Raw genomic sequence first — 14,822 nt, 5'->3', positions numbered from 1 at the left:
TAGGATTAAACCCAGCACAGATGGGACAGGAGGTCTGAAGGTGCACCGCGCCCAGGCACACTACACAGTGTGGCCATCAGCTGGGGAAATCTTATGGCCACACTCTGTGCACTTCCATTTCAGACATCCCTAAAAAGGTCAGGCACACTCCCACACATACACAAATGGAGACAAGCCAAAAGGAAAAAGGGAAGTTGTTTTTTTTTTTTTTTTTTTTTTTTTTTTACCAATGACTGTCGCAGGGAGGGAGAGGATAGAAAGCAAGACAGAGAAACTTTAAGAAAGGTAGGGAAAAAAGTCAAAAAGATTTTAATAGCACTTGCACTACCCACTATACGCCTACAGCTCGGACTGCATCGCTTGCTTTTCCAGCGGCAAACGAGATCTGAAGAGAGGAAGGAGACAGTGGGCATTATGGGTAAGGGGAAGAGCTTGGAGCTCAGAACAGATGCTGGAAATGCGGCCGTGACAGATCCGATACAGATCCATAACCCAAGGGTTGAAGACCAAATCAACTCTACTACTTCAGATACAGTATTTCAGCCAAAAATGAGTAGAGGTTAGGGGTCATAATAAGTTCAGAGCTGCACTGTGTTGATTCTGTTTCTACATCTCTCTCCCAAGAGATACAGAAACAGCCAACCCACCCCTAGCCTGAAGTTGCAGCATCAAGTATAGGGATATGATTATGTAAAGTTATTTCTTCACTTCTAGGTATGTCATAATAACTGCTCACCAGACTCATAAGAAGTATTTTTTTTTCACTTTATATGCTACTTCCACACAACTGTTATGCAAATTGTAATAGGAGTGTTACAATACAGAAAGAAATTACAACATTTTTCCAAGTTGTTTGAATATGTTTAATTAGTTTTTAACAAGTAGTACAAATATGTGCTTTCAGGAGACATTACTAATGCTCTAATAAAAACACAGGAATCATTCCAATGGAAGGACTGTCAGCTGTAGCAGATAGACTGCAAATCTCCTTTTTCTGTAAACTGTACTTAAAATCTATGGGAGCTGTATCTAACAGCAACAGCATTTTTACTTGCCCTAGCAGAATCTTTTTGAAAATAACAATTATCAACATAAAATGCACTTTCTTTGGGGTGGGCACCCAATACTAGTTTGAGTAACTGTACACCAGAAAGCACTATTCTGTTATATGTAAGCATTTACATTACTTATAACAAAAAAAAACTTATGAAAATGCTATCAAAAGAATCTCCTTGAGTGAAGTTTAAGTGGAATACCTTACTTTAAGTTTGCATGTACAGTGGTTCAAGAATGCTTGTCACACCTTGTCTTTGTGATGAAAGATCACATTACTTATTGGCATGTGTCAGGAAACAGAAAACTTGAACGCATTACTAAACTGTACAATGCAGTGTACAACCATGATGATTACATTGGATGTGGGATCCAGCCAGATTTCTTTCTCGTATCTCTCTCTGTAACCTTGAATCTGACTGCCTTCATTTATCATAGCTACTTGCAAGTGGAAGCATTTTTATTTTTAATTTCTCCCCTCCCAGTGACGTACAGTCCTACAGATCTTTTCCTGGCTTCCACCCCACCCATTACTCCATCCACATACCCCTGGCATAGGCATAAAGTTTCACCAGATACTCCACCCAAACTCTTCTGGAAGGTCAAAGTTGATGGTATCTCACTTGCAGTCAGAGGAGGAGGAGGGAGTTAAGTGCACAGTCTCAGCACTCGTAAACCTTACACTGGCTCATCAAATTCTCTACATTATGGACTGGCTAGTGCACGGATTCCAGAGATGTCACTGTTGCAGCCCCCTGTAATTATGTATCTGGCATGTGAAGCTCCTGTCTCCACCAGAGGTCGCACAGCAATAAGGCTTCCTGAAACCCTCGTCCCTGTGTTACAACTTGCTACTGGCCATTTCATCTTATCACACTAGTCCGCTTTAGTCCATTACTAAGCTTGGGTAGCAACCTGTAAAAACAGATGCCATGCCTCTGCAACACTGGGCTGCAAACGGGCAAATTTTGAAAACAAAAAAATGATTTCACCCTAAAGGTAAGAAAGTGCAAAAAAAAAAAAAACCCTGGAAAGACTAGTGCCAGATGTGTTGGGGTGATTACTGCTTCAATAATTAAGACCAGGATTAATAAAATTTGTTTCTCTCTGAAACCCTGGTCACCTGACCTCCTAGTCTCCATCCGAGTACTTAGAATTCAAAAAAGGGGGCCAACATAATCCAAATGTTACAACTGTAATTTCCTCCCACTTTCACAAAACACATCTGTATACCATTCACATTATTCTGGAGAAAAAGAGGACATTACTGCCACTGCTGTCTTTTCTGTTGTGATAAAAGGCAGTGCACAGCTGCTGTAGTGAACAAAATAATACAGATATTTCCAACAAATGCTAAAAATTTAAACAATACAGCTACTAAACTGAACTCCTGCAGTGTCAGCATCAAAGGTGCTGTGAACAAAGATAGTGGACAGCAGTTAGAGGAACAGAAGCTAGGTAATGTAAACATTACAACTACTGTAATGAACTGTGGTACTGTCATCAGTGGTACTGAACACAGTTACAGAAACAAATGCCAGACAATGTAAACACTACAGGTACCATAGTGAACTACAGTACTGGCAACAAAATTATAGAAACAAAAGCTAGATAATGTAAACATTGCAACTACTACAGAGAATTCTGCTACTGTCAACATCAATGGTACTAAACACGGTTATAGAAAAAAATTCTAGATAATTATAAACATTACTACTGTAGTGAACTTAATGCAGAAGTACTGTAAATGCAGACCACAAACACTACTGCAAATGTTACACAGTGCAGATCTCACAGATGCAGCAATGAATGTTTGGCAAACATCTGGCAGACTTGTACACTGTTATAGAGGTAAATGATACTTTCACTCGTATTAATCTAAGATTAAACATATTTCATATTTACTAAAGACTGTTTGGTTCTAAATGACTTTGCCACAACAACAGTTCTTACCACATACAGGAGCAGGCAAAAATACTTTAGCAATATGAAAATCCAAAGTAGACTAAGAAAGTCATTACTCAAATATGCAGCCTACAGATCACATGCCCAAAGATTGCTACTAATACCACACACCATTCACTTTGGCCAACAGGTACGCAACTGCAAAGGCTCTCACAAAGATTTTTCTTTCCAAGTTCCAGTATGCTGCCCCTTGACAATAATGGTGTGCACAAGGCTGTGGAACATCACAACTTTCCATAACAGATATTGTCACACAAGGACTGTTCTGTGGAGATCCAATCCTTACAAAGTCCTACACCTAGTAATTTCTTACTTTTCTTGATAAACTGTGGCCAGTTCCATGCTGACAGATACCAAGCAGCGGCCCCTTTTAAGGCACACTTCATCTCTGTGATGTTAGTAAACCAATGCAGAACATCAGTGCATGACAAAATATACTGAAAATACCTTGTGTTAACGTTCCTAGTGCTTTTCATCAATATAAAATAGCCAGATTGTTTTTTATGCTGGAATTAGGAATACTTATCTAAAACACATTTTGTTAGTAGACAATGACAGTGTTAAATAAATGTTAAAAAAAATATGAATAACTGATAACTTTGTGGAATACCTTACTGTACATATGCCAATCCCCCAAAGACCACCTGTATTAATGCACAAACCCACTGGAGTACTGTTAGAATAACATCCTGTAAATGTGCATAGTACATGGTAAAAGGCACCATGATAAAACAGGACAAGCTTGTCACAGTATGACTGTAACAAACAAGTCTTTGCTCCATGTCTCATTTCAAGTATCCAAATGTAAACAATATGTTAAATGCTGATAATATGCAACACTTGTCTACTATGCTGTTAAAGTAGAACTGTGCTAAGCCTACAGAATTTTCTTCTCCAAGGCAATTATTTATTGCAGATCCTAGTGTTCTAATTACTGGCATTTTCTAGTACAGGGGTGTCTACCCTGCATGTAACCAAAACTGCACTGGTTGTGGCGAAGACCTCTCCTTAACTACAGAATTCTGGAGGACATTATAAACTGATTCCAAGATATAAACAAAGCAAAGTTCAGAAACAGTGATGTCCAGCAAACTGTTAAATATGTGGCAGGATTAAATCAGAATTTCTAAATCTTGAACAGGATCATAAGTAATTCAGGACAGTTCTCTTACAAAAGCAATCCATCTGGTGAGACAGTAACCAAGTGTTTCATAGCAGCCTCCAGCAGTTTCTTTTGTTCCAGTATTACTACACCTTTCAACAATAAACAACCATCATTATTCAAAATCTAACAAGACAGTGCACAGACTAATAAATATGTGGGTGAATAACTATAACAAATGTACAGTTTCAAAACTTCAAGAAGTTAATGAAATGTAAACATACACTGATGTAATGTCCAACTGTAAACAAAATATTATTGCTCTCGAACTGAGCAATGTTAGTCTATGTACAGCTAACAAGGAAACTGTTTAGAAAATAGTGATCCACCCCAGATAAGCAGCTCCTGAGCCTACACATTAGTGTAAAATGTAACAGCAAATCCTAGCTAAACAGTGTAACAGATGTACTCACATACAAGGAAGCTAGCTTTGTACCCCAGCTATTTACAGAACAAGAGTGCTACAGTGTCCCATCACTGCAACTGTTCCGCTTTATCTTTAAATAAGGACAGTAAATACAATAACACCACAGAGATCAATGGAACCCTACGTTGCAGGAAAATGTGGCTAGTCTCACTCCTAGGTCTTTTGGGGCTACAAGAAGGCAGTTTGTTGTGTGATAGATATTAAGTATACAAAGCACACATTTATGGGTAAACAGCAAACCTAGAAAACACAACCCTCCACCCAACAAACTATCTGCAAGAAAAATTAATTGTATTGCTGGTCTGCAAGGCACATATCTTTTCTACAGCTTACATGGGGGGGGGGTGGGGTGTTGCTGTTACTTTGAAGAATTCTCAAAGGTCACCCAGATTTTTTTTAGAGCCATCACATACAGGTTGTGCAATACCTCAAATCTTTTTTTATTTTTATATCCCTGGTAATACAAGTCATAAAAGGCACTTCTCAACCTGCCTCTTGATATAGTTCTCAGATAAAATTTGAGATGGTAGAAGGTATGCAGACAGTGGGATGAAGCTCCTTAGTGGTGCTAAAAAGGCTGCAAAGGGTAAAGGAAGCAGTGCTAAAAATTCCTACAAGTAGCAAGACGAGATCAAAGCACATGTGGAGCTGCAGTTTACTACAGATTGCTTTGAGAGGTCACCAAGCAAGGTCTGCGATGCAAAGCCACTTCCACAAGTCTTTCAATATCCACAGCATAAATTTTTGGAATGTAGCAATTTACAAAAACACGAGTTTGGTGTTTTAAAATTTCAAGCTGGATCTTTCCTTTTATCCAATATTATTTTAATTGCCACCTACTTGAGTCAAAAGCAATCAGAGAATCTTTCCAATCATGAAGCACCTGGGCTGGTACTGGAGCAGCACAAAGCTGTGACAACACTAAAGTTAAGACAGAGAGAGGCCAACAAAGTCCAAAGTCAAAGGGAAATCTAGCTACCAGAGACCATTACCCAGAACACCATCCCACCCCGGGATATAAACGTGTAGTATTATACAACTGAAGAGCCTGGATGTTGAATTTTTCCTAATCAAATAATAGGGAGAGGTAGTTTGAAGTTCTAGTCAAAATCCTTCAATTCATATCATGGTCTCCAATGCTTTGCCGAAGATACTCCTCATACAGTTCTTTCTGTAAAAAAAAAAAAAAAAAAAGATTAGAACTCCAATCAGAATAGTAACATATTTAAGTTGCAAAGGCCCTACTATGACCTGCACAGATTTGTCCTAGTTGTACTGCTGAACATTCTCGCTGGCATGCTGAGACAGACTGTATTTAAAGAGAAAGACATAAAAGTGAAAAAGAAAATCTTCTTTGAAGATTTTTCAGTAAGATCATTATCAAATTCAGCACAGTGCAAGATGACCTTGTGCCAATCAGTTTTACACCAAGTTTCTAGTACAGCCCCCCATCCCCACAAAAAGCAACAAAAATCATGCTTTCCAGAAGGCATCTCACTCCTAAAGTGAAGACACCATTAAAATTACTGCACTTCGACTTTAGTCAAATAGCAAAGGAATTGACTACAGACCCTGCTTGAATGAAAAAAAAAAGATTTAAAATTATTGCTAACTCACAGCTCATGTGCATATACTGGCTTTTCCTAGAAGTAAACCACCCTTTGCTTTTGTCTGAGCGGAGCTGCATAGCTCAATAAAGGGCACTAATTTAATTCATGCTATGTAATAGCCTCTGGGACCACATATGGAATTCCTTTCTACATGATGTAAACTTGTTTACTATATTCCCACATCTGTCTAGTGCACACACTATTTTCTCATCCTTTTAGTCCTGTTCAAATAATTTTCTCCTAGAACTGCACTATTCAAGAAACTGTAGTATCTAATTCTAATTAAGGTGTTCTCATTCAAATGCACCGTTTAAGAAATTGTAGCACCTGCGCCCACACTGCTCTAAAATACCTACATATACAAACTGAATTACAGTATAACATTTTTTTCTGCTTTACTGAGTCTTATCCTACTGTACGGTTCAAGTAATTGTGGCTTCCATGTCTCCAGTCCTCAGCCTCAGCACTGTTAAATTATCACAGCAACCATGCTTTCACTGCTCAGCTGGTGTACTGTTATGACATAGGGACCTCCATGTCTCCACTGATCAGCTGCAATACAGCGTTCAACAGTTAAACAGTTCATTTACATATACGTATGGGTCAAAGGCCAATTAGAATGTAGACTACGCAATAAATGTGTGTACTCTAGGACCCATCCATGTATCTAATTGTTTTTTTAGAAACCTGCAAAGAAAGGACTTCATGGGCCTATAATGAACTCTGTTCCACGATTAAACTAGTGACTGCATTGAATAACTTACACTTTTAGAATAGATGGGACAAGGACAGTTTTAAAGGCAACATGCATTTCTGATTACTAAAATGTAGAATTGTTGAGCAAAAGTAAATGATGTTCAATATTCTTCACTCCAAAGACCCCTATAAGCCAAAGTTTACTCTGCACATATGCATAAAGTACAGTTGTGTACACCTACCATAAATGTAGATGTTCGAGTGTCTTCACTGTTGCAGTCATAACTGTAGGGTGCTCCTGCCGGCAGGCAGCCCGAGGTCGGCCAGAATCCCAAAGTCTGGGTCCGGCGTCGGCTGTACAATCCAGTACCCTGACGTCAGTATGCTCTGGTACATAGCCCTCAGCCGACGCCATCTTCTCCAGCCTTTCTTGCCCTAGATGTCAGAAGTCCCCAATAGATCATAAATGAATCCCACTAGGAAACACAAATACACCACAAAAGAGAGAAAAGAGGGGATAGGAGGGAGGGAAACACCGACTGCAACAGTGAAGACACTCGAACATCTACATTTATGGTAGGTGTACACAACTGTACTATGTTCATCGTGTTTCACTGTTGCAGTCATAACTGTAGGGTGGAATCCCAAAGCAGTGAAAAAGGGAGGGTTTAGACAGAAGAAGGGGCAGCAAGAAGACCCTGCAAAACAGCAGAGGCAAAGCCTGCCCTGGTCTTAGAATACAAAGGGAGATTGTAGTGCTTGGAAAAAGTATGCACAGAACTCCAAGTGGCAGCTTCCAAGATATCCTTGGTAGGAACTCCTCTGAGAAAAGCTGTAGAAGTAGCAGCTGCTCTAGTAGAATGACTTCTCACAGTACCTGGAAATTGTTTCCCATGATGAGTGTAACAAAACCTTATTCCATAAGAAATCCATTTGGAAATAGTTTGTTTGGAAATAGCCTTTCCAAGAGAACTGGAGGCAAAAGAAACAAACAATTGGTTAGATTTTCTGAACTCTTTAGTCTTGTCCAAATAAAATCGTAACTGTCTGTGCACGTCCAAGGAATGCAAAATCCTTTCCCCTTTATTCTGAGGATTAGGAAAGAAGGTAGGAAGGTGAATTGTTTGATTCAAAGCCACTTTCGAAATCACCTTAGGCATGAAAGTAGGATTGGTCCTCAAGGATACTCTGTCCTGGTGGAAAATAAGGTATGGTTCCACAGCCATGAGAGCTTGCAACTCTGAGACCCTTCTGGCAGAAGTCAAAGCTAACAAAAGAACTGTCTTCCAAGATAAAAACTTAATATCTGAAGATGCAGCAGGCTCAAAAGGAGGCAAAGTAAGTTTTTCGAGGGGTCCTGGGAGGCCTTAAATTCTTAGCCCCTCTCAAGAATTGTCTCACCAAAGGATGAGAAAAAACAGGGGGATCAGTACTGAAATGAGCAGAAATAGCAGAAGCATGAATCTTAATGGAAGAAAAAGAAAGTCCATTAGACAAAAGATCCAAAAGGTAAAGCAAAATAGAAGAGAGATCAGGTACCAGAGGGTCCAAGCCTCGGTCCTGCATCCAAATGCAAAATCTCTTCCATTTAGAGGCATAGGATTTCCTAGTGCTAGGCCGTCTAGCTTCCAAAAGAACATCCAAAACTTGTTTGGGAAGACTAGAAGAAATCAAATTCCTTTGAAGAGCCAAGCTGCCAGGCAAAGGGTCTTGAGATTGGAATGTAGCAACTGACCCTGAAGCTGGGACAGAAGAGAAGGGTTCAGAGGAAGAATCCAAGGAGGCTCCAAGAACAGGTGCTTTAAAGTTAGATACCAAAACTGTCAAGGCCAATTTGGAGCAATCAAGATGAAGAACTTGGGCTTGTCCTGTTTTATCTTTAGTAATACCCGAGGAAGTAGAGGAAGAGGAGGGAAGGCATATCCCGAAAGGTTTCTCCAGCTGAAGGACAGGGCATCCACTTTCCAAGCTGTTTTATGGAATGACCTGGTGCAAAAGAGAGGCAGCTGATGATTGAGATGGGATGCAAACAGATCTATCTGGGGGCATCCCCAAACTGCAGTAATCCTGTTGAATAAGTTGGTGTCTAGCATCCATTCGTGAGGATCTAAAATGTTCCTGCTCAGGCTGTCTGCTAAAAGATTCTGTTCTCCTGGTATGAATTGGGCCTGGACATGTAGATTCAGATTTAGAGCTGTGTCCCATAAAGCCATAGCTAGTCTGCAAAGGGGGTACGAATGAGAACCCCCCTGCTTGTTTATGTACCACATGACTGTGGTGTTGTCTGTGTAAATTAAAAGAGGTCCTGGATGCAAAAGGTTCTTGAAGGCTAGAAGAGCATTTTGAACTGCCAACATTTCCTTCAGATTGATGTGCCAGTGAAGATGATCCTTTGTCCAGGTTCCCTGCTGGCAATTGCCTAGAAAATGTGCTCCCCAAGCATAATCCGAGGCGTCCGTGGTTATGATTTGAGAAGGTTGAGGAAGACGGAAAGGCTTTCCTTCGTTTAAAGCACACACCCTGGACCACCAAAGGAACTCCTTCTGGAGGCAGGGGATCAGAGGAATCAGAGTGTCCAGATCGTGGTAATGCTGCGACCATACACTTTTCAGATAGCATTGAAGCTTTCTCATATGAAGCCTTGCATTTGGAATCAACAGAATGCAGGAAGCCATGTAGCCCAGTGCCTGCAGGAATTTCCTTGCAGTGAGCTGAGGTAGAGTTGCCAAAGTCTTGAAAATTGAAGCCAGCTGTATTTGTTTTTCTGTAGTGAGGAAGGCCCTTTGTAACGTTGTATTTAAGAGGGCTCCCATAAATACCATTTGTTGAGAAGGGATCAAATGTGACTTTTTTGTGTTCACTGAAAATCCCAGTATGAGGAGGAGACGTTGAACAAAATCCAGATGTTGAAGTAAAAGATCCTTGCTGTCTGCCTGAATAAGGCAGTCGTCCAAATAGGGGTAAATCTGAATCCCTGAGTCTGCAATAAGCCACTACTGGTGCCAGGCACTTGGTAAAGACACTGGGCGCAGTAGATAAACCAAAGGGCAGTACAGAGAATTGAAAGTGTCTCGAACCTGCCTTGAACCTGAGGAATTTCCTGCGTTCCTGCCTGATGGGAATGTGTAAATAAGCTTCCTATAGGTCCAATGTCACCATCCAGGCATCCTGAGAGAGCATTGGAATCAGCTGCTGCAGAGTAAGCATCTTGAATTTTGGAATTTCCAAAAAGGTGTTTAACACAGGAAGGTCCAGAATAGGTCTCCATGAGCTTTGTTTTCTTGGAACCAGAAACAGTCTTGAATAAAAACCTTTTCCCATCTCAGAGTGGAACAGGCTCTATGGCTCTCATGGCCAGAAGAGCAGCCACTTGATTTAAGGCCTCTGACCATTGATGTTTTGGCAGATCTGGCCAACCGAAAGCCCTTGGCAAGGTATGAAAGTGGAATTTGTAGCCTTTTAAAATCACGTCCAATACCCATTTGTCCTGGGTAAGTCCAATTTCTGTAAAAAAGAGAAAGTTTTCCTCCGAGAGGGGCATCCAGGTAAAGAGGTCCTGTAGCCCAACCGAGAGAGTCATTGAGTTTGCTTTGGGATCTGTCTTCTCCCCTTCTAGGTGAAGAAGCAGTCCATTGTCTCGATCTGTAGGAGGCCTGAGCTTGGCCACGACCTCTGGAGCGTCTATATCTTCCCCTTTGAGGCCTGTCAGACGTGGGAAAGGACCAATTTTTGGAGGGCCAATTCCTGGAAAATCTAGGAGGCTGAACTTGCAAGAAATCTTTCACAGTTTGCATAGATTTTGCCTTTTCTTCCATCTTTTTAATAACCTCCTCAGCCTTAGATCCAAAAAGAACATCATGCTGAACAGGGGCATCTAATAATTTAGCCTTAACCTGTTCAGGTAAACTTTGTTCACAAAGCCAAGCATGTCTCCTGATAACAGTACCAGAGGCTGCGGCCCTGCAAGAAGCATCCAAAGCATCAAAACCACAATGCAAGCTATGTTTGTTCAGTTGTTCAGTTGCATGCAATACATCCTGTAGTTCCTTATCTTCTGCACATGCAGGAAGAGGCAAGCTTTGCTTTAAAACAGACAAAAGAAATTGCTGATACTTAAACATATGAAACTGGCAATTTAAAGCCCTAACAGAAAGGGTAGCAGAAGTATATACCTTTTTGCCCCACCTGTCTAAGGCACGAGAATTCTTCTCAGAGGGAATAGGATTCTTAGAAGTAGCAACTTTAGCAGCCTTAGAACCCTGAGATATAGTTTCAGGATCTGCAGAAGGATTCTTAAACAAGAACAAATGAGACTCAGGAACCCTATAAAACCTATCAGGCTTAGAGGGAGCAGGAGGCATGGAATTAGGATTTAAATTAGCCTCGGAAAAAGCATCATCCACAATGTCAAGAACAGGAGGGATAGCCAAAGGCCTATGTTGAGGAAGAAGAAGGAATTCTCTAAGCCTCTTCTTGGAAGCAGAATAATCCTGACCTTCCCAATGAAAATGTTCCCTCATCTCATGTAAGGTTTCCACAAAAGAAAAATCTTCAGGCGGAGAAGCAGAGGGCAAGGAGTCCTCAGCATCCGAATCCTCATAAGGAGGAAAAGAATATTCCTGATCAGAGAAAGAGACAGAAGATATAAAAGCCTGGTCAGAGGAATCCATAGGAACATCCTGTCGAGGCCTTTTCTCGGGGGGGGGGGGGTGAGAACCCCTAATCATAGTAAGCAAATCTTCAGCCATCCTTAACAATTGCTTCTGTGTCCTGGGAGTAGATTCAGAAGTAGCTTGAGCAGGAGCTTTGGACTTAACGGGAGTCTTTGCCTTTGAAATAGTGATGCGAGTAGGCCCGAATACCCCCTCAGAAGCCGGTACCTGCACAGCGGTTCCGGAACCATCCGAGGGAGCGACGTCCGAAGGTCCTGCAGCAGATAAAATAGAAGGCCTCGATGGCTCCCCATGGGAGTCCGTATCGGCCAGCGGTTCAGAAGTGGCGGACGACAGGGGCTGCAAAAGCGCCTCACTGACTACAGCCGAACCGGATGCCGGCTCCAGCTGCAACGAGTCCTGTTTGGACCTTGGAGGCCTGTCCTTGTCTTTGCGCTTCTTTTGAATTCCGGTAGTATCCGACGACATTCTATAATTGAAGCGTCTGCCAAAGTAATTCAGAGCCCAGTCGTACCTGCGTTTGATAGTACGAGAATTAAACCTGGCACAGAACCGACAACAAGAAACGTCGTGGTCAGGGCCTAAGCAAGGTAGACAGTAAGAGTGGAAATCTTTATGAGGTATTTGTTTCCCACACGTAATACAATTATTAACTTTTTCTGACATCGGAGGAACAAGAAAAAGATTCCCCAACGGGGTACTTAGCTTTGAGAAGAGAAGTAAGAACTTCGGACTGACAACAACCAAAAACGCTGTTCGAAAATCGCCAACCAACGACTTGCGAGCTGCTTTCCACCGCACGGCAAGAAAGACTGGAGAAGATGGCGTCGGCTGAGGGCTATGTACCAGAGCGTACTGACGTCAGGGTACTGGATTGTACAGCCGACGCCGGACCCAGACTTTGGGATTCTGGCTGACCTCGGGCTGCCTGCCGGCAGGAGCACCCTACAGTTATGACTGCAACAGTGAAACACAATGAACATCTGTGGAGGCCCAAGCTTTCCAATCTAGATGAATAGGAGTTCTTGCTGCAAGAAGTAATACACCTTCTAAATTTTTGTTGATTACCTTAAATTACATCTCCCTTCCTCTACGAACAAAACATGTTATGCTTAATTACAGGACAAATATAAGTCATAAACAACTTAGAGAGACAATCTTTAGTCCTTGCTGCATTAACCAGTAACTTTTAATGCCTTAGCTTTAACTTGCACTGTATTAAATCCAAAACTAAAAATCTCTAAAGATAGTAATACCGAAGTCTTTATATTCTGTTGAATTCTGTAACACATGCTATAATTCAGAAGGACCTCAGTATAGTTTATATTCAACCACTGGTTAAAAGTGTAGACCAGTACATTTGTCCTTACTGACTTTTAATCCTGTCTGATTTAACCATTTAGCCAATAGTCAGAGGTAAAGATTAAAATGATCAATAATGTTAGTGGAGGTGATGACACAACTTAATTTAATACCATATGCATACTTAGCCATCCAGACTTTGGATGTCTTGGGAAGAAAACAGAACTGGACCAATACGTCTAATAAATGAATAAAATTTCTTAGTGGAGGGAATGCTGGGGAAATTACTTTCAAATTTCCATTTTGCTAATCTCAAGGAGGATTTCAGTCTTCTAGAAATTAAAATTGTAAACTTTTGTTTCAAATTTTTACTCTTTTTCTTCTTCAAAAGTGTGGAATGGAGGGTGTGGCCAAGACGGCTAATTGACAGCAGCAACCGGTGAAAACTCTGACCCTGAAAACATTTCTCTGACAGAAAATTTAATCACAAAATTAAAATCTGGAGATATGTGTAAACTAATTTTATTCACTAACAGAGAAGAGATTTATAGCTTCAAGTTCTTCCAATGTTATACGTTTTCCTATCAGAATTTAAATGGATTGGTTGAGAGAGAAGATACTTCATCTTGAGCCACTCAAGAAATGATGCTCAGTATTCTTGTCATAAAAAGGACATTCAGTGACTTTCCTAAAGAGACCACAAAGAATATGGAACTTCTTCATAAATAATTAAGCAACAAAATGCACAAATCAGTAGTACGAACAAAGCTTTAAATGATCATGAGTAGAGAATAACTGGAGGCAAGTTTCAGACTGAATTTCTTTTAAAAAAATAACTGGCTCTTAAGTAGATGATTCAGAAAACAGACAGATGAAATTATCAGAATTTATGGTATACCTGCAAAGTTTGAGGGAAACAATTTAATAAACTTCTTAAACTAGATGCACAACACATTAAATCTACTTAAAACTTTAGAGCACGGTCCAGCCCACCTACTGAAATAAGTGAACATGTAGTCAGATCTGACAATGATTATTCTAGTAAAAGAAAATCCTCCTTAACATTGACTAAGAAACTTAAAAAGAACAATATATATTCACTTTGGTGTTTTTGCAAAGATCAAATCATTTATTTCTGAAGGAACTAAAATATTCGATATGCTGGAACAGACATTTACTTTTGTCAACAAAAGTAAAATGCTTAATACTGAAAAAACAGATTGGAACAGCATATCCCACAAAAAAGTAAGTTGAACTCCTGAAAAAATGCTTCTAAAAAAGCTTAAAAACAAATTATTTATATTCTCTGATTGCAGGACGTTTATTTTTGACACAATGGCATTAAAAGATGTGTATTGGACTAAGCACCAAAACATATGTATGCAAGTATGTCTTTATATTTTAAGCTAAATCATTTTTCATAAGGAATATAAATGGTTAGTTTTAGTATATTTACAGTGAATGGCAATATATTTCATTCAACTAAATTTATAAATGTTAAACAAATACTTCCTATAAGGAATGCCATTAAACTATAAGCAATAAAACTGGTAATTTTAAGACTATACAAGTTAAGAATATGTGCATTGCTGGGTTAACTGAATGTCAGATTTAAGTGATATATTAATTAGAAGTGCTAAAGTGCTGGTGATTTTGTTTTCATTATTCCTGTGGAACACATTCCTTTCACAGGTCATTTATGAAGCAAACACAAAGTCTGAGAACAAAAGAATGCTCCAGTTGTGTCAACGCTGGATTCTTGCTAGCCTTGCATCATGCCCTGAACTGTTCTGAAAGAAATCTAGGTCAAAGTTCATCACTGATGTCTGTGAAAACAGAAAACTTTTTTCTTTCTTCATTTTTCAAGTATATATGCGATAAATCTTTGCAAATAGCAATTTTTTTAGAAGTGAAGAATTGGTAAAAAAACAAAA

The 14,822-nt window shown here is 40.0% G+C and overlaps 1 protein-coding gene across 1 annotated transcript in view; it reads right to left on the bottom strand.

Moving 5' to 3' along the window:
• Positions 1-839: 839 nt before the first annotated feature.
• LOC122813767 overlaps positions 840-14,822 on the bottom strand; it is a 311,471-nt gene continuing 297,488 nt past the window's right edge. Inside the window, exon 12 of the mRNA XM_044086258.1 lies at positions 840-5,778. Within this exon, the coding sequence (XP_043942193.1) occupies positions 5,722-5,778 (57 nt within the window). The 3' untranslated portion in view covers positions 840-5,721. The remainder of the gene's footprint in view (positions 5,779-14,822) is intronic.

This window comes from Protopterus annectens, chromosome 10.part0 (genome assembly GCF_019279795.1).
Source record: "Protopterus annectens isolate FY-2018-M chromosome 10.part0, PAN1.0, whole genome shotgun sequence".
In the NCBI taxonomy this organism is placed as follows: Eukaryota; Metazoa; Chordata; order Ceratodontiformes; family Protopteridae; genus Protopterus; species Protopterus annectens.
The sequence above is the reverse complement of the archived record's forward strand: the minus strand, read 5'-3'. Positions and strand labels throughout refer to the sequence as shown.